Below are 20,277 nucleotides of genomic sequence, written 5' to 3'. Positions count from 1 at the left end.
AACATTACAAATAAAATACAAAATTGTAAGTAGTAGTTTCAAAGTTACAGCTTTTTACTTTTTTACAGGACTTTTGGAAGACATTGTATAACAAACATTTTTTTTTAATTTCACCTACCGAAAAGCAACTTACTAGTCAAGTTAGAGAATATCAGATTAGTATTCGCACTTACGGTCGGTATGGTTAATTTTGCTAAAAAGTAGCTCTATTTCTAAAGTATAACAGCACTAACGTTGGGAATCTAGCACTAACGAAGCATTAACGATTGGTATAGTTACTTTCGTTAGTGCTTTAATTTTTGCATATGCGTATGCTAACTTGACGTCAAGTTAGCATACAACAAAAAAGTTCCTCTATTTTTTTAAGTATAGCAGCACTAACGTTGTTAAGCTAGCACTAACCAGCACTAACGATTGTATAGTTTCTAAATGTGTGTATGCTAACTTGACACACGTGATACCGTCATCTTATTTTAACAATTACAATTCCGACTTGTATATTTCCTCAGGCCTTTATTTTTCTTTCTGGGACAAATAAAAAACGGTGAAACGCGTGTCTAATCTTAAATTATTTGTCCAAATACAGAATTTCAAATCTCTAACCTTATTAAATTCCGAAACATGGACATCTTGTTATAATAATTGTAATTTCCGTAATTTTTTCCTTATTCCATTTTCTTACCTTCTAGATTAAGTATCAAGAATCGCTGAAAGACACGTCGAATTACTTTAAATGAGAAGCCCATGTATAAAATTTCATGTCTGTAATATTCAGATTCCGAAATATGGATAGTTAAAAATAATAACTGGCATCCTTCTTCTCCCTACTTCCCCGCCCAATTTCCAAAAATCCTTCCTTAGTGGTACCTCACATCACAAATCCTGTGCTCTATCTGAATTTTAAGTTTCTAGCTTAAGCGGTTTGGCCTTGGCATTGATTAATCAGTCAGTCAAGACTTTTTCTTTATATACAGATATGTAGGTATGTATGTAGAAAGTGTCTACAAATTGGGATAATTAAATATATTTCTTCTTCGAATCACAGATACAATAATTATCCTAATTATCATCAATTTATACACTGAGAAAAAAAAGTGTCGAAAATCAGCTTTATTGTGCACCTTCACTTTTTGGTAAAACCTGTAAGGACAGACACAGAGAAAAACCTGAGCTTACAATTCTAGAACGTGATAAAAAAAAAAATAACCGATCATGCAGCTTCATACATGTTACTTTCTGAAGCTCGTAGCTGTGGAGCCGAAAGATAACATTATTTTTGTCGAGTTCATAACTTTCATATGCTGGACGAATATCTTTCATGAAAGACCACATGATGCGTAATGAACAATCGAATACAAATAGTTGTATGTAACGAGAATAGTTCACGAACGTAATATTAATGGAGTACTACATAGCTTCTATTTCTCAGAATTCCATTCAATTTCGTATAACAGTGTAAACGCTTGAAATTTGTAGTGACTAAACTGTACTATCTTTCTTACTAGCTGAGAAAAGGTGGGGGAACCACGTCCCAAGCTCTGGTGTAAGTTATACTAACTAATGTTTGAAAACTGCGTGATGAAACAAAATATTTATATTCAGTAGGACCGCATTAGTGTATAATAACCACTACTTTCAAAGTTCTTATGTTCACCTGTAAGGAAATATCAATAAAAATACATCATGATGATGCCAGAGTGTTGCATAAAATGCCACTTTTATTAAAAAGAAACTGCCTTTAAGATATTTGTTTCACACAAATTCTTTCAATACATGTTATCATTCCCTACATGAAACCTATGCAATAATCTGAAAGAGAGTTGCGAAATGAACAATAAACTTCAAGAAATTCTGAACTACTTAAGAGCACCTCCTTTAACAGCAGAAAATATAAGAAAATATTACGAAATAAAAAAATCCACCAGCTTATTGTTTACGTTTCAAGATATTTGCAATCACGGTACACACTACATTTTTGATATTTGGTTTCATCATGAAATTAAAATTTCGATTTAAGATTGTGGAAAATCAAAATGAATAAAATATCGTACGGAACCAAGTATGATCTCAAATCTGAAACTATCTGATTTCATTGCTCAATTTTAGCTAAGGGGAAAGAAAGAAGCTTCAGAATATACGTTTCCTGCATCTAATTCTTGTCTTGATGTATAACGGATCCACAAATAATTTACTTAGAATATAAAATAAAATAAATAAAAATAAAATGAAATCGGCTCCGAAACATTCCATAAGAGATGTATGTGACTAGTGTGTGTGACTACCGATGTTTATTTATTTTAAGTAAGCACAGTTCAAAGAACACAAGTTTAATGAGCGTATTATCAATTACAAGAAATTCTTGCAGTCATAAGAAAGTCCGTGATTATTATATTAAAACTTTTTCTCAACTAGACTGACGGTAGTTTCTCTCTTTTCGTCATGTTTGTCCCATCTATATAAATATCATGAACAACAATCAAACTTGCTTAGCGCCACCTTGTTAGATCTCTTACTGTTTTATACAGGATCAAATATTCACTGAAAGCTGTTCATGGATATTTGAAATTGTTGAACTCGATATAACTTGTTGAAGGTATAAAAAGGCAAATTTATACCACCATCACATGCCGATATTTCCCATAAAATTCCTCAGAAAAGATGCTAAGGTTTGAGTCACATGTAACTTCAATATAACACCACAGAAAGGAAATTAAACCCTTCACTTTAATGCACTACACAGTAGTACTCAAGATCAACGACAGCTATCTTTTCTTGTTTCCTTTTCCACACTTTCTTGTCCTCACGTACTTTGGTTAAGGCCTTTCTATTATTTTGCACTGTGTTAAGCAGAGGGTAGCACTGCTGGAAGAAAATCAGAATTTGAAACCATCACTTGGTATACTAGTACTTGGATCAAATTGGAAGCCTCCTTCTGTACTTTGTGGAACTAAGTTTGGATCATCTTCAACCTAAAGAAAAATGGTACATTATATTAAAACATTAATATAAGGAATCGTTAACTTGTGTCACTTTTTATTTATTTATTTATTTATTTATTAACACAACAAATCATACATTTTTTCTTAAAAACACTCCGTATTACTCTTTTTTTTTTTAAAAAAAAACTTTTCAGACCTACTAAATATACCTACATCTTTATAAATTTTACTGATTTTATTGTATGTAGTAAATTCTTCATATAGGTGACATATGCAGTGCATCTATACATGCTTTTCTGCAGTAGAACACGACATTATTTCCCTTATAGTACGATAATGTCTTCACCCACATTAACTATTTTATCCACATGTATTATCAGAACATTAATATGTATATCGTTACATTGCAATTTTGAACACAATGTAGAACGACCATATCCTTTGAAAAAGTAAATTAAATAAAAACTAGTATGATAGTCAGAAATATTTGGATATGGGTCAATCCATCCGAAGTGGTCCAAAATGGTGAAAGTGGTTGCTCGAATATAACCAAAAATTATAAAAATTTGAGTGTGATGAACCTTGTGTAAGAGAAGATCAATAACACTATTCACGTTGTCATATTACAGGTGTTCCTAAATGGCGGCCATCTTTATTGTCGGTGGAGTGCCAATTTTTGCATTTGCCAGCGTGTACGAAGACTACAGTTGCTGAGGACGTACAAATCAGGACGTGTATGTATGTACATATGCACTAATGTAGCAATTGTAATTTTTATGAATTTCACGTCAATGGTAGTACGTATATCTTGTGTACATTTGAGTTGGTTGAGTATAAGAAAAGGCAAATATAGCCTTAACTGCCATTAAATAAATAAATAAATCAGACGAACACCAAACAAAAACGAATGTTTAGACGAGAGACAGGTACACGGAGAAAATATATTCTTACTTCTAAATAAATATGCTGGGTTGCAAACCAATACATGAAATCACCTGAAATTACTAGTCCTCAGCACCTGTAGTTTTCGTACACGCTGGCAAATGCAAAAATTGGCACTCCACCGACAACAAAGGTGGTCACCATTCAGGATCACTTTGTACATACGACAACGTGAATAGTGTTATTGACCTTCTCAATACACAAGGTTAATCACACTCTATTTTTTACAATTTTCGGAGATGGTCGAGAAACGTGCTCTGGACCACATCGTATGAACTGACCCATATTAGGGCTACCATCTGAGGAGCTATATAATACGTATATCTCCAGTTTTCTGCTCATTTACGCTATTTTTGTTTGCATAGCTACAAGCTCAGATGCTAAAGGAAGTAAACAACATTTAAATTTTCTGTCTAAATAAAATCTCAATGATAGCTACACATTACGGTAATTACTATCGCCTAACAACTACCCTCTTGTTGAGTACTTAATACGTAATTGCATCCTCTTTTCAGTAGACACGCTGAAATATTCTCTTATTCTATTACTGAGAATATTTGCATATGTTTATTAATTACTTTAACTATATTTTCTTTCTTGCTCTTACTCTTGCCGATAGTAGCTTTTAGAGTAAATAATTAAGAACGTAGCAAATAACTGGATTGGAAAGACACTTGTATTCTTTTTAAACATTTTTTTAACACTAGAAGGACTGGAAACGTTTACCCCCACAAAAGACTAAGCGGTCAATTTGACCGCTACATTATATTTGAAGGTGGAAGCGGGTTATTGGGATTTATTGGATATCTTCTGTGGTATTATTTTATGGCATCCGATTTCTAATTTGCCAATAATTATTTTTAATGGTGTAATTACTTCATAATAAGTAACTAGAAATAAAAATTTCTACATAGTATAGTAGAATTTGCTTTTACTACAGTGCTATAAGTATGTAGTATGTACAGATATGTTATATATTTCTACGATAAGGAATATAAATTTAAAAAATCTTAACACTCTATATTTATTTTAGATTAAATTTTGAAGTGTCATTTAAAATGTTACTTTGTAAAGGAAATTTGGAGGTAAATGTTTTAGACTACCGCAATGTCCTGTATTGTCTGCAAAATTATAACAGTCATTGCAAAAAACTATTTCTTTATCTATAAGAGTACAGCTATATTTGAATAAATTTTCATATACTTTCATTCACCACAGAATCTATTACGTAGTGATGGAAATCAGTTCTGGTTTTATACGGAAGCAGTTTACACGTAATTCAATTACTTTTCTGTCGCAGTCTCTCTTTCAAATTGAGAGAGAGAGAACACTCAATGAGAAACACACTTCTTACAAAACACTTGCTTTGTGATTTTACCTACACACTTCCCACAAATATATATTTCTTACTATATTGCACACATCCGTAATTTTATTGCCATTCCATAGCAGAATTCGGCATTGTTTTCTCATCTTGCACTGTTGTTGCTCATCATCATCCGAGAAACTGTCTCTCGTCCTGTACATGCTCAGCTTTAGTCAAACATTCTCCGAGCTGTCTCAGAATTTGTCGTCTTCTTATATCTTTCCGTTACTTTCTTATAAACAATCCAGGAATTGAGACATGCTACATCCATTACATTATAAAACACATGAACCAGCCTCCTCATACTGGGTGATTTTACAGAGCATTTTCGAAGCATTTGGTCAACGACATCGACGCCAAATTTTGTTTTGTTGTAATAAATTACAGACTCAGAGTTCTTCTTATCTTGTGACACACGAAATGCCTTATGCATAATACTGAAAATAGCTACACTCCTGTTGCTCTTGCATTTATAAGCTGTCAGTATATTACAGCTACTGTCTTTGTAAATGTCAGTGGTATGTAATTCCTTATGTTTAGAATGTATAATGTCAGAAATGTTAGTAACAGGGACATCTAGTGATCAACTTTTCATTATATCTGGAAGCTTAGATAGTACTAACTACAAAGCATACATTATATATATACATAAGGGCGGATCCAAGGGGGCTAAAGGGGCTATAGCCCCCCCCCGCCTTCACGCTCAGGTATACACTGGATAAAATGGGCTTCAATCCTGCTTTACACTGGATAAAACTGCAAACTATGGTTCAGCCCCTCCCTTGATCATATCCTGGATCCGCCACTTTATATATCATGTGTGAGTGTATGCCCTCGCGCGCAAAAAAGTTATTCCAATAACAATGACTTCAAACACTACCATCGCAACGAAATTACAGACCATTAATTGTAAATAAAATATGTTTTCAGTGTCAGTATAAGCAAGCGGTCCAAATGAAAGCTTCGTCCTTCTGGAGGTATTGCAACACAGCGCCACCCCTAGTGACGTGACAGTCTCCAAAATTTTTACACATAGTCTACCCTATAAATGATAAAAAGTCAGGGACTTTCAGATTTCTAAGTAAAATGGTTAGAGAACAGCAATAGGAAAAGTTAGAAAAAACGGTCAAATTGACCGCTCCGTCCTTCTAGTGTTTTTTTTTTTTTTTTTAAATGGAATTTCATGTAAATTCAATTAAACATTCATATACATATCAACTATTCTGCTCACTATAAACTGTAGCGCAATCCCTATAGATTTGTGAAAACTGTTCACTCGTTGTTTGCTATCAACCACTTTTAATTTCTTTCGTTTAAATATATTTTTAACTTAAATCAAGTGTATCTGATTTTTTTTTTTTTAATGAAAACTTTTCATTCGCTATCAATCAGGGTTGAAAAATAACTATCTTAAAAATGTTTTGTTTTATTTTTTTAATTTAAACTGATTTTCTTTACTTGCATCAGTTGTACTTAATTTTAAAAAATAAGTACTATTTAAATTATATTCCTTTATAAACTGGTAAACTAAGGAGGGTTTCAGCTTTTTTTTATTATGTGATTCAGAATAAGAACGAAATCAGAGCTTTTGTAACACTTATGCTTTTTCCAAAGACGTTTTCTCATACGTGACAGTTACTCTGTAGTCTTACGTTATTGTTCTCTCAACGTATAAGGTGGGCGGTCACAGTGATCCTGAGAATTCACTTCACAATAATTGGACGAAAGGAAGATAATTATTATAAACTTAGTACGTATTTTTTTTTTATCATCTTAATCAGTAAAGAACCAAAGAAGCTGAAAATGCTGTATTGCGTCGCACATGTAGTATATATCCTTGATAAAAAGTTTTTTTTTTTTTTTTTTTTTTTTCATATATGTGAACTGTATATGGGAATTTGATTTTACGTTGTCTGCACGAAGCATGATAAAATACTACCACAATATGAACGATCTTGTAGTAGTAAGGTGCTTCTAGCCGAAAACAGTTTTATGTTTTTAAATACATATAATTTCCATTTTTCTTTCGTTTTACAGTATAACTTCTTACACAAAAACTGAATGATTTTATTTCTCTCTCTCATATTTATACCATTTAGGCTAAGGGGACTGTGTGATTAATGGAAGTAAACGATTGTGAAAATAATTTTTTTATCCTTTCCTACAGGGAATCTAAACCCGGGACAGGGTGCACCAAAGGGGCACATGTTAACCACGAGACCACCGGGTATAACTAATATTACGGGAAGTGTACGTTTATTGTAAATATATGAAAGGTATATTTCAACCCTCTTTTTCACCTCCTTAGGATGCGTATTTGGATCTAAATGAAGAGAGATTTGTCAACCTAACTCAACCGAAGTGCTACCTATATCGAAAAATCATTTCAAACGGTGCGGCTGTATTGTTTACGAAAATCTCTCTCTTCCCCTGGCTTAGAATACGCATTTCAATTCAAGTGTAGAATAAACAATAAATAACCAGGTCAACAAAGTTATATTTAAAAATTATTTAAAACGATCCAACAATGTCCTCACATAGGAATTGCCTCCTTTTTTAGAACTGTAATTCTCTAAAAGGTTGGAGCATGTGGCCACTTATTAATACTTGTTTATAGTAAGTTTCATGTACCGAGGTTCGTGAGATGGTCTATTTTTGGAATACCATTTTGATTCTCCTTTCCACCCTTGAATGAAAATGACATGCTAAAGATTAGCTTGATCAAAGTGCTAACCAGTTTCAAAAATGAATTTCAAACAATTCATCGTTTTCCCATGATAATAAGACAACGTCGATTTCAACGTGGAGGGAAAAATATATAGAAATTTCTTTCTTAAAAGCGAAATTTTTGAAACCATGGGATACGTATTCAATTATTTTTAAAGAGGAGTTTATATATAAAGTTTCATTTTCCTAACTTGAGAGGCTCCCGAAACACTCTTTTTGTCATAAATTTTGATTCCCCTTAGAATACGCATTTTAATCGAAGTGACATGATAAAATCCTAGTTCCAGGTATATGTTTTGTTACAAAAGTTCATTTCGAACGATTCAGCCAGCTTTTGTATACTTATATATATAAGTTCCTGTTACGGTAAAAAGGCAGTTGTGTATCACGATATTGTGGGTATTCACAATGTCAAATGATTTGAACTTTTTCTTGGAGTCGCCTACACAATACAAAATGATTAAATTGGTATATTGTAAAAATACTTTGTCGTTAATTGTAATCTAAAAAAAAGTATTTTCTTTAAACTTCTTACAATCATACCATCATACAGGTTTAGAATGCGAGTTTCAAACTTACATTCGACTAATGTTCCAGAATAGTCAGAAATATTCCATTTTATATCTGTTTTAAGTAACATAAATTTGATTTAAATAATGGATTTTTAAAAAATCATTCGATTTAAATCACCTTTATTTGAATCAATTAAGCCTATCTAAACCAACATGCATTTCAAAAAACCACAGACAATCACAGGCCTTCCAGCATGACATTGAAAAAATATAGGACAGTTTGGTTTATGCAATAGAATATTACGCTCTGAAGCACAGAAAAAAATATATAAATGTATCGTAAGAAAAAGCTACCCTTCATCCCAATGGGCAACTCGAAACAAGATTAATATAGAATATGAAAAAGAAATAGCTCTTATTTATAGGATTACCATGGCAATTTTTACATGTCGTTATTGATACATAATTTTGAATAATACGTAAATTCAATTAATGCACGCAAAAATTTTAATTATTTCTCTTTCATATCTTTCTAACAAAAAAAAAAAAAAAAAAAAAAGACTAACTTATTTCTCTATAATGAAGTATTTGAATCTAATTAAACATTGAATTATTTGATCAACGTATTTCTTTCTTAAATAAATAATGTAACAGTATTTCATTCATCATAGATACTTCTAACAACTGTTATACAAAATAAATTTAAGAAAATTTCCAGGATTTTCACCATTTTTCTGCTTTCCATGATTTCCAGGGCGTTTTCACAACACACTTTTATTTCCAGGTTTTCCAGGGCACGTGGGAACCCTGCATATTATTATGTACAGCAATATTAGAAGATGTTGGTGTTATCAATACACCTAAATGCCTAGTCAATACTACTGCATACACTGCTGAAAGAAAATACTAACACAGCTTGCGTTATAAGAAACTGGAGCATGGTAAGATTCCTCAGCTAAGCTTCACTGGGGCAAGAATATGCATATGGGAAACAAAGAAGAAAGAAAAAAAAAGCGTAGACATGGGAGGATAGGGAAAAGCAAATAAAAAGTAATAGTAAGAATTAGTGACTAGACCCTCAGAAAAAAATGTTCAGACACATTTAGCATATTGCTAATAAGCACCAATTTAAATCATCACTAGAACTGTCCTTTTAATAATTCAATCATTGCAAAATATAGGAAATAAGGACAAGATTAAAATATAGGAAAAATATAGCCAAATTTCCAAAACATAGGAAAAAATAAGAAAATAGGACAGCTGGGAGCCTACACTCAAGAAAGCGTAGCTGAAGTGGGGTAGAACGGTCAGAAAATATTTCACATCCGGCTACAACATGCCACTTGGAATATAGTTAGTGTATGAACACCTGAACCTAAAAAGCCGAGACAAAGTTTTCTACGTCTCCTATCTCCTGTATGACGTCATCAAAATGGCTGTCAAAACAGTAAAGAAATTAATGAAGTGATTAGAATATGAATTTCAGCGTATTTTCCTTTCATGTAACTCTCAATGAGATGTAAATATAATTGAGTAAGAAATATAATGTGACAATAACAGATTCTCTCACAATCGCCTACAGAATCCAATATGGCCGCCAATATGGTTACCTGATAAGAAATTATGAGCTCAAAACATACGAGCAAATTTTATCTTAATGTTATTTCTGTGAAGTTCTCAAGTCAGGTCACTAAGAAGTAAACATTCAGATGTGAAATATTCTCTGATTGTTGTATCCAGAACATCCGCACGTGAATAGCAGCCATTATGACTGTTATTGCGAAAGGAAATCACGCGCTAAGCAAATGACAATATGTTGTGTAGAACTAATTAGTTTTCTAAAATAGATCTAATAATTTTGTATGAATGTTACTTGAAGGATTAAATGTTAATAATGATGTATTGCAAGAAGGTAAAACCAGAAATTGCAGCACTGTCGATAGCTCAGTTTATTAGATTCAATAGTATTAAGTGCAACAGAAAATATAATGTAAAAAGAGTAATTCATTTCAAAGAGAATGAAACTCCTCTGCCATTATATTTTGGGCTTATGTTCCACAGTATTACTAAGAAAAAGAAAATTGTTGAAACTTTGGTCCAGTATAACTATCATACAGCATCCAGTATTGGAAAATTGTAAAGTTGATAAGTCTATCCAATTGAACACTAGGGACAGTAAAAATTGTCTCCCATTTACCTCGATCCTACACAATTATCCTTTCAGTGACTAAAAAAAGAATATTTAGTCGGTACGCAATGTGGAGAATACATTCCAAAAAACGTATCCAAAAATGAAACTGAGAGAGTTCTGAAGTTGAAAAGTTCGGATCTACAGTTATAAGAGAAAGAATACAAAGATGATTCAGTTCTATCGGTTTTGCTTCACATGAATAACACGTTTGCGTAGATGGACATGAGGATTCAGAATTACACACTTTTCCGTCAATCATACATAAAATCATCTTAGGCAGAACGATAAATTCCTTGTCACCTACAGTTACAATGGTCGGAGTGAGTTTCTGGATTTGATCTTCTACTTTCTGGACTTCGCTTTGTACACCTCAAGCGTTTCTTTCGCAAACACAAAACTTACGGGGGCGACAATATCTGGTAAAGGATGAAGCGGGATTTTGCCGATCACTCAGTTACGATTGTTAGCGACACTACAATTGAATACGGACCATAGATACACTAAGCAAACTCTAGTCAGTTGAACGCTCATCTAAGAAGAGTTTTCGATACATATTGTTGCGCATCATCACTGCCCCATTGTAACTTAAGAACAAAGTTAATTTTGCGAACATCGGACAAAGTTCGAAACAGATCTTCTTGTGTTTTACAGTATTCTTACGGCGTGATCAAGAAGGGATTGCACTGTTATGTCAACGGATGTTCCTGTGATTTTTATTTCATCTGGATAACAACGTTACTTAGCATCTCTAACCTTATCATAGGAGGATACATTTACAGACTGTTTTTTCTTCCTGACCACGCACGACATATTGGTTTTCTGAAAGATTCGCATCAACTAGTAACGCTAAAGATTCATCTTCTGATAATTTCGCCAGAACCGGAAGTGCAATGCTTCGACATTTCTTGATTTTCGTACCCCGTGTGGGGGAAGAACAATAAATTTCTTTGACGATCGCTGCTGAGTCGCGTTTTCCTACCCTCCGTATTTTTAATTCAGTCACACTCGACAGTTTCTCGTTGCTGGTTGATTCCACAAGTTCTTTTACTTTTCTACTTTGCACTTTTGATGTTCAATCCGCAAATACTGTCTTCGGTCTACTCCGTTTATTTTCAAAAGAAGTATCCGTTAGCGGAACAGGCTTTATGTTGAAGTCCACTTCATTTTCCAACTATGCTGCATTGTCTTCTAGAAACCTCTCCCGGTGCCGATTGACTTTGTCCCACTTAACATGTATATCATAAATACATTTTCTTATTCTTGCTCGCGAACAAGTGGTCAATTCTGCTACCTCGGTTTCTTCCATTATGCAGTTCGTTAAAGCTTCCAACCACATTGTTGACGCATGTTGTTCCCACACGTCGCATATAGCACGCCATCTAAACACGGCAGCCATTTTCAAACCACGTCTTCATGTTCTTGCGCAAGATTTCTCGATTGTTTTCACTTCTGACCTTAATATATTTTCAGATGAACTTAATCCGCAGACTGATCACCACAGAACACGTAATTAAAACCTTGTTTGTAATTCTCACACACGATTTTTTCCACACGTCACTATACACTCTTTTCCCACGCTGTTCTCGAAGAATCCTACAATGCAATGCAAAGTTCAAATGATCCATCTTCCCTTCGGACATCCTCAGTAATATTCCAGCACCGCAGTAATCACTATGTGTAAGCACAGCAGGATACTAGTCAAATGAATTGCTAGCACAAAGCGTACCTGTTGCAGGTTCTTCAGAGCGCGCACTTCGTTGCTTCACTTCAGACCATATTTGTAACCATTGCACGCGTCCATCGCCCAAATTTCTGGCAATTACATACCAACGGCATATTTAGCTACCTACATTCTTTGCTATACTGCGTGGTCGCAAAATTGAATCAAGTTCCCTTAGATCGATGAAATCTCCCACTGTGCGCCGTGCATCTGATCCGAGGACCTCCAGATTACTGGTAGATCGCCTTGACCACTGGACCACGATCACTAGCGGTAAATAATTCGTCTTTAGTGTGTATACGTTAGGTTTCTTTGCCTCCACTTACAAAGTTCTATGTTATTTTTCTTCGTTTCAAAAAGTATTTCGTATTTCTTTTATGATGATATACGAGGGGTGACTGAAAAGTTTTGAGCCTAACATAGAAAATGAGAATCTAGAATAGAATAATTATGTGTGTTAGAATAGTACAAGCTTTGAAATTAATGTATATCAAGCTTTTGGTTCTAAGTATTTTCTTTTGTCTTTTACAGGCTCTTCAAGTGAGTGACATTGCAGAAGTTGGGGAAAATGGAAAAAATCGAGTACAGGTCAGTCATAAAGTATCTGCAATTAAAAGGAGTGTCGTCGTCTGAGATCCGCCAGATATGATCAATACCGTAGCTGAATCTGCCCCTTCATATTGCACCATCAAAAGATGGGTGCAGGAATTCAAGCATGGTAGGCAGATTGTTGAAGATGAGCCAAGATCTGGGAGACAATTAAGTGCTACCACCACGAAAAACATTGGCCTGGTACTTGATGTGATCATGAAAGATCGCCGATTGTCAACTCGACAGATAGCAGACAGGCTGGGCATATCACAGGAGCAAGCAGATCATATTCTGAAGAATGAGCTTGGTTTATCAGAAGTTTCTGCTCGATGGGTCCCACGTCTTCTGACTCCCGAACAAATATGCACTCGGTACCTCCTATCCATGGACTATTTGAAACTGTTAAAACGAGATGTGAATGATTTTCTCTGTCGATCCATCACTATGGACGAGTGTGGGTACACCATTACCAGCCAGAAACAAGACAACAATCCAAACAACGGAAGCACCCCTCCTCCCCTTCCCCAAAGAAACAATTTGTGATCCCCTCCGCTGGCAAAGTGATGGCCTCTGTTTTTTTTTTTTGGGGGGGGGATTCCCTAGGTGTGATATTCATTGATTACCTGCAAGGGGGTCATATCACCACAGGACAATACTATAATGATCTTTTGAAAAAACCTCGAGTGCAAATTCAAGAAAAAAGGGCACAAATGATGTCCAGAGGCGTTCTCTGCCATCATGACAATGCTCCCGGCCACACATAAGCAGTTGCCATGGCTACTATTCACGAATGCGGCTTTGAACTGGCCTCTTTAGACTTCCACTTGTTCCCTAATCTAAAAAAGGCTCTAGCAGAACGACGTTTTGCAAGCGATAATGACGTCGTGACAGCCTTGGAAGTTTCTCTGGTCTCAACGTAAGGATTTTTTTTTTTTTTTTTCCTACTGGGATAAGAGCACTGCAGCACCGTTGGAGCAAGTGTGTTGCTATCCAAGGGGTTTATGTTGAAAAATAAAGGTATTACTAAAACTGTACTTCTTACAATTTCCTCAAGGCTCAAAACTATTCAAGTCACCCCTCGTAAATCAATAATATTTGGCATAGTTTATATTAATAACTTTACTTGTTTATAAACCTTTGGTTCACAATTTTGTTTCTTCTCCACACCAAACTACATATATACAGATTTTATTCTCGTAATATGCATTTGTTTCAAAGCAGTCGCCATTACCTGGTCAAGGACTTAATGTCCGCCACTATAAATTTACATGATACACGTTGCTTACGACAGCGACAGGAGACAAGTTTTTGGCAATTACAAGAAATATCTGGAAGCGTCACCCATTATGACTTGTATCTGTTGTCTTCATTTCTTCTCATCCTTATTCTGCAGGTTGTAACTGATATTGTCACAGTAAACATTTATTCCATATTTGACATTGAAGTGCTGCTCGTTTACAATGTTGTTTAAGGGTATCTTGTGTAAGAGGAATATTTTCAGTTGCACGTTCCTTTTTAATGAATAACACTAGCCTGCACTCACTGATACTTGTAAGAGTAGAGCAGCGATCATACATAAGAATAACAAACCTTTCTGTCAAATGTAACACACTATCCCCTAGAGATGTTTCATTCATACGCAGCTGATCAAATGCAGGGCTGAAAGACATCCATGCATCCCAGGCTTTTCGTTTTCCAATACCGAAAAGCTTGACACTGTATTACATCCTGTAAATGAGTGAAAGCCGGCAGGTTTATTTGTAAGTCTGGCCAACTTGTTTCATGAATGGAAAGAAATTGTTTATTTTTTCCTATACCATACTCAATCCACAGTTATGATATGTTCTTGCTCATAGTCTGCAGCGTACTTTGTGTGAAGTAGTAGTCACGTATCAGCTTCTTCGTGGGAGCAGCGAATTATATCATTCAGAGATATCTTTTTGTACTGTTTTAACAATTTCAGCATAGTACACAGAAGTCGCTTTCCTTCAGAATCACATTTCACAAGTTATTCTGCCAACAAGTGAAAAAAAAAAGTGCTGTTTGTTTTCATTCGAAAGCAGGAATTCATTGAAACTTTTTGGGAATGATTGTGGACATACATAAGTACCATTTGCACTGCCACGGAATTCCATGTATCATTTTTCAAACTATCCTTAAAATACCGGTCGATCAACTCTTATCAACTTTGCTAAAAAGATAATCAGTGTGCTTTTGAAAACGTTTTCAACATAATCTGCAAAACATCTGGCAAATCCTGGTTTCAATATGAACCATAGCTAACCCATCGATTATGTATTCAGTACCATCCAAATCATTGCCTATTCCTTCCATTGAAGAGGAATAATCACATTCATCTAAGATACATTTCAATATATCTGATTTGTTGTCAGTCTTCCTAATGGATGGTGGTGAGGCTAAGATTCTCGTGCGAGAAAAATAATTCAGTTACATCACCTTTTCTGTTTTGACAAACTACATACATTCTGCAAAACAAATTTGAATCAGCCTGTAAACTTTTGATTTTGCTCTTTCCTTTTGATTTTCCCCTTCTGTTATACTAAAAATGTCAATGTTATTTCCAGTTATAATTTCGTGGATTGAAACATGACATTCTATAAGACAGTTTAATGTAAAGAATTTCTTTTACAGTTTTTACTACCTCCTCACATATAAGCACTTTTGTACCCCTTACAATAACTGGTTCGTTTTCATCAAAGGGATTTCCATTGGTCTCAAAATTTATATCACTTACGAATGATTTTTTTTTTCTTTAAATGAAACTGTATCTTCATGATGATCCTCTGAAGCATTTATTCTAATACTCAACCCAACTGGATCTTCAGATTCTAATATCGCTTGAGGTATATGAGGACCTGCCACCATCTACTGCAGTAAGACATTTTCATTATCAAGAGTATTAACGGCTTCAGATCGTCCTTTTACAAACTTATTCTGCTCATGAAATTGATCATCTGATATTACTGAAAATTGTAATTCTTTTATAGAACTGGTAGTCACCAGATAGAAGTGCACTGTGGACATGAAGATGCCTTACTGGAATTCTTGTAATGTATTCATGAAAATAGGCAACCATCTGGAATAATGAATTGCATCTAGAGCAAAGGTCCACGGACGCAGGTCTTTTAAAGTTTTGACAAAAAGTGTAAACTTAGAGGTACTGATACTGAATACAAGTTGTAAGAGGAGTAATTCTATTTCCATAACTATATTCCAATATCGAAATATCACCGCAACAGCAGCTCTTTCTTTGGTTCAAGATTCAGTATCTTTTGTTATATCTTCAGAAGTTGTACCACAATAATTCTGGTATGGTTCCTTTTGCAAATAGAACAAGGCACAAAGTGTAACTTCATGAACATATCTTCTCTTAACACGATCTCCGGACAAATATGACTCTGCAAAACCAGAGTTTGCAATATTAGCACTTCTCAATACTTCAGTCCAACCACTTTTATTCAGCAATTTTCCTAGACTTTTGAGTACCTTCATTTCAATGTGTAGGGCTCCAGTTATAAGCACGACTGTTTGTTCACAGTATTTTTCTGGATATCGCCACCGCAACTGTTTTCCTATTGCATATACAGATTGATCAGCAGTTATAACGGGTGTTCGATCTTCTTTTAATTTAGATGTTGCCTTAGTAACAGTGTCGATGAAGTTGAGTTGAGTTGCCTTTGAGTTTAACGTCCCTTTCAGCAGCGAGGCTATGTGAGACGGGACCTACTGATTAACGTAGAATCAGTGAACCACATGAACTCCCGCCGGGAATTGAACCCGGGTCTCCCACAATGTCTATTAAGTGACTTGCCATTGCTGGAGATTTTATTTCTTCTTTCAAAAGTGGAAGTAATGTAGAATGACACCATTTCTTGACAGTGGAATTATTCTTCCCGTGAAACGAAGCAAATGAAACATGCATATCTGTCGTGCTTTGATATCCATTATATGCTAATTCAAAAGTTCCCAACCATGGAAGAAACAGATCTCTTGGTTTGAGTGATGGAGCTTCATCGTAATGGTGTAAATTAACCGTTGGCTGATGGACTATTTTTTTTTTTTTTTTTTTTTTTTTTTTAACTTTAGAATTTTTGGTGGGGATTAATCGGCGATGATACGTTTTATTATATTCAGATATTTGAATACTCTGATGTTTCAATACTTGAGCTTTTAAATCTTCAGGAATAATAAAATAATAATAATTATTTCGTAGAAGATAAGTTAGGTGGTATAATCTGAGCGATAATAAACATTACAAGCAGAAACGTGACATTTGGCAAGAATATTTGCGGTTTTCTTTTGTGTTGCCCACGAGAAAAGGAAATTCTCGTCTCGTTTCTAAAACAAAAAACAAAATCGAGACGGAACAAGGCTAATTCAAATTATCGTCTCGCTTTGGAGATGAGCATTGTGCTGGACAAACGCCGTGGGTATACGTTTTCTCGGGGTTCTGTTTTCTCACACTTTTTTCATTCTACTATTTCTTTTATTTCATCATCGACATCTCCTTTAGCTTAACAGCCCTAACCATGGAACATAAAACTTAAAAACAATTTTTCTTAGGGCCTTTGTGAGTTCAGTAAACCTACTTTCTACATGAAATTTGACTGGAAATCTTTCGTTTAACATTTAGTTAGTTGTAGGGATGTACGCAGGGGATATATTATGGTGGTCCGGACACTTCTCTTCAATTATGAATATTTTGTAACTTTTGCCTAATGTTAGGGAAGATTTTACAGATTTTAATACACCTCATACGGAATTATTATTATTATTATTATTACTGAAGATCTGAGACCTCAATATTACGTCCTATCCAACAAGCTTGAGGGCATCTTCGGGCTGTTTCTGTGGTACTCACCTGTTCACATAAACTTGGGAACTTATTCAGAAAAAAGTCCAAAAATGAAAGCCTAGATCCGTCACAATTCCCGCAGATTTATACAGAGGCACGTGCCGGCAGTAACCAAGCGTTTTCAGGCACTCAGTCTTTGTAAAGAACTTGTGAAACTTGAAGATCGAGAGTTCGAAACTCGGTCTGAGATGTTTCGTTTATCTTTTTAAAATGAAGATATGATGAAATAATTAAAAGTGTAATACCTTTTAAAACTAATTAACTAACTCTATGGCCTATGGAACCCGGAGGTTCAATGCCGCGTTCATAAAAGCTCTTCACTGACTTCTATCCTTAGCTAACTGCATCCAGTTTCTACTTTGTATTCCAATCTCTGCAAGATCCATCTTAATATTGTCCTCCCATCTGCACCTAGGTCTTCCTAATGGTCGTTTTCCGATTGGTCTTCCAGTCAAGACTTTGAAAGCGTTTCTACTTTCTTCCATTCTAGCTACATGACCCACCCATCTAAGCCTCCTAGACTTGACGACCCTAATAATGTTGGGTAAACCATATAAATTATATAGTTCCTCGTTATGAAGTTTTCGCCATTCCCGTTCCTGTTAGGTCCGAATATTCGTCTCAAGATCTTGTTCTCAAATAGTTTCAGTCTATGTTCTTCCCTCAGAGTAAGTGACCCATGTTTCGCAGCCATACAGAACAACAGGCATGATTATCGTTCTGTATATTTTAAGCTTCAAATTCCTCGACAGAATTCGTGACGACAAGAGATTTTGAACCGAATAGTAACACGAATTCCCTGCTTTTAGTCGACATTTAATTTCTCCGTGAATATGATTTTCCTCTGTTAATATTGATCCTAGATATTTGAAACTATCCACTTTGTCAAAAGTATTATTTAATATTTTAACGCATCCATAATTTGCTATATTCCGGTCCCGACGCACTTCTATGTATTTAGTTTTATCTGCATTTACTTCTAAACCCATGTCCCTGCAAGGTTTAATAAGATCTCTGCATTTCTTTCTATTCTTCTCCTATCATCCCCTATTAAATTTACATCATCAACATACGTCATAACCTGGTGAATACCGTTCAACTCTAGGCCCTGGTTGCTATCTTTGATTTTCCTTATAGCGTATTCCAGAACGAAGTTAAATAATAATGGCGACAACGCATCTCCTTGTTTCAGGCCATTTTCGAAGTGAAAGCTCGTGGACAAAAATTTTTCTACCCGGACTTTACTCTGGGATTAATTTAAACATATCTTAATTAATCTAATTAGCTTTCTCGGTATTCCAAGTTCTGTAAGAACGATGTATAATGTTTCTCTCCTAACCGAGTCGTATGCCTTTCTAAAATCAATAAATAGTTGATGTATCGGGGTATTGTATTCCCACCTTTTTTCCAGTATTTGGTGAATGGTCAATATTTGGTCGATAGTTGATCGATTTCGTCTAAATCCGCACTGATAATCTCCAATAATTTCATCTGCGTATGGGGTCAGTCTTGCTAATAGAATATTTGAAAGGATTTTATAGGATGTTGACAGAAGAAAAATGCCTCGATAATTATTACAGTCAGTTTTGTCGCCTTTCTTGTGAATTGGAACAATGATTGATTCTTTCCACTCTTATGGCAATTCTTCCTTGTTCCAGATAAGGAGAATGAGTTTGTGTATCTTGTTCCACAATTTTTCAGTAATTCAGTTCCACAATTTTTGTGTAATACCTTTTACATATGTAAATTGCAAAAGTAATGATTCAGTATTAAAATTTGTGTTTACTGCCTATATTGCATGTTTGTTTACTTTTAGTTCAAAGCAAATACTTATAAGATTTCTAGGTTTAAAATCTCAGTGACAATTGGATGAGTGAAATTAGACTGAAATAAATGCAAGTAAGCATACTGAAGTTGATAGGAAAAAGGAAAAGAAATTTAATTGGACTCTGTCTAAGGATGAATTCCCTTATAAGATACTTTGGAAGGATTAGTGTCTGGAAGGAAAAGAGGGGGGGGGGGGAGAAGGTGTCAGCTCCTGGACAACATGAAAATCGAAACTTCGGACAAGTCCTAACAGAAACTAAGTAAGATTTGCCTTCATCACGATACGTAGTAACGCCCTTTCTTTGGGAAAACTAATTTGGATTATGTATGCGTTATACTGATATTTTAACCAAATATACATACGAATACAAAAAAGAATAGTTCCTATTTACAAAGTTTGGCTGAATGGATATATGGAACATTTGGAAATAGCGAACAAATATTATTTCCAGCTGTAGTAATAATACTGGAAGTAAGGAACAACTCCACAATTGCTAGGAAACAATAACGTTTGCTCTTGATCAAAAACATTTATGACTGATACTAGCCTTAAGGATGAACCTTATGTATTCGTGAATCTTTCGCT

General features: G+C 34.8%; 1 protein-coding gene across 1 annotated transcript in view; it reads right to left on the bottom strand.

The window, feature by feature from the left end:
* Positions 1-1,698: 1,698 nt before the first annotated feature.
* Positions 1,699-20,277, bottom strand: part of Kap-alpha3 (karyopherin alpha3) — a 311,578-nt gene continuing 292,999 nt past the window's right edge. The window contains exon 11 of the mRNA XM_081769270.1: positions 1,699-2,969. Coding sequence (XP_081625396.1) covers positions 2,874-2,969 — 96 coding nt within the window. The 3' untranslated portion in view covers positions 1,699-2,873. The remainder of the gene's footprint in view (positions 2,970-20,277) is intronic.

The sequence above is a fragment of the Thermobia domestica genome, chromosome 8, assembly GCF_964235325.1.
Source record: "Thermobia domestica chromosome 8, izTheDome1.hap1.1, whole genome shotgun sequence".
Taxonomy (NCBI): Eukaryota; Metazoa; Arthropoda; class Insecta; order Zygentoma; family Lepismatidae; genus Thermobia; species Thermobia domestica.
The sequence above is the reverse complement of the archived record's forward strand: the minus strand, read 5'-3'. Positions and strand labels throughout refer to the sequence as shown.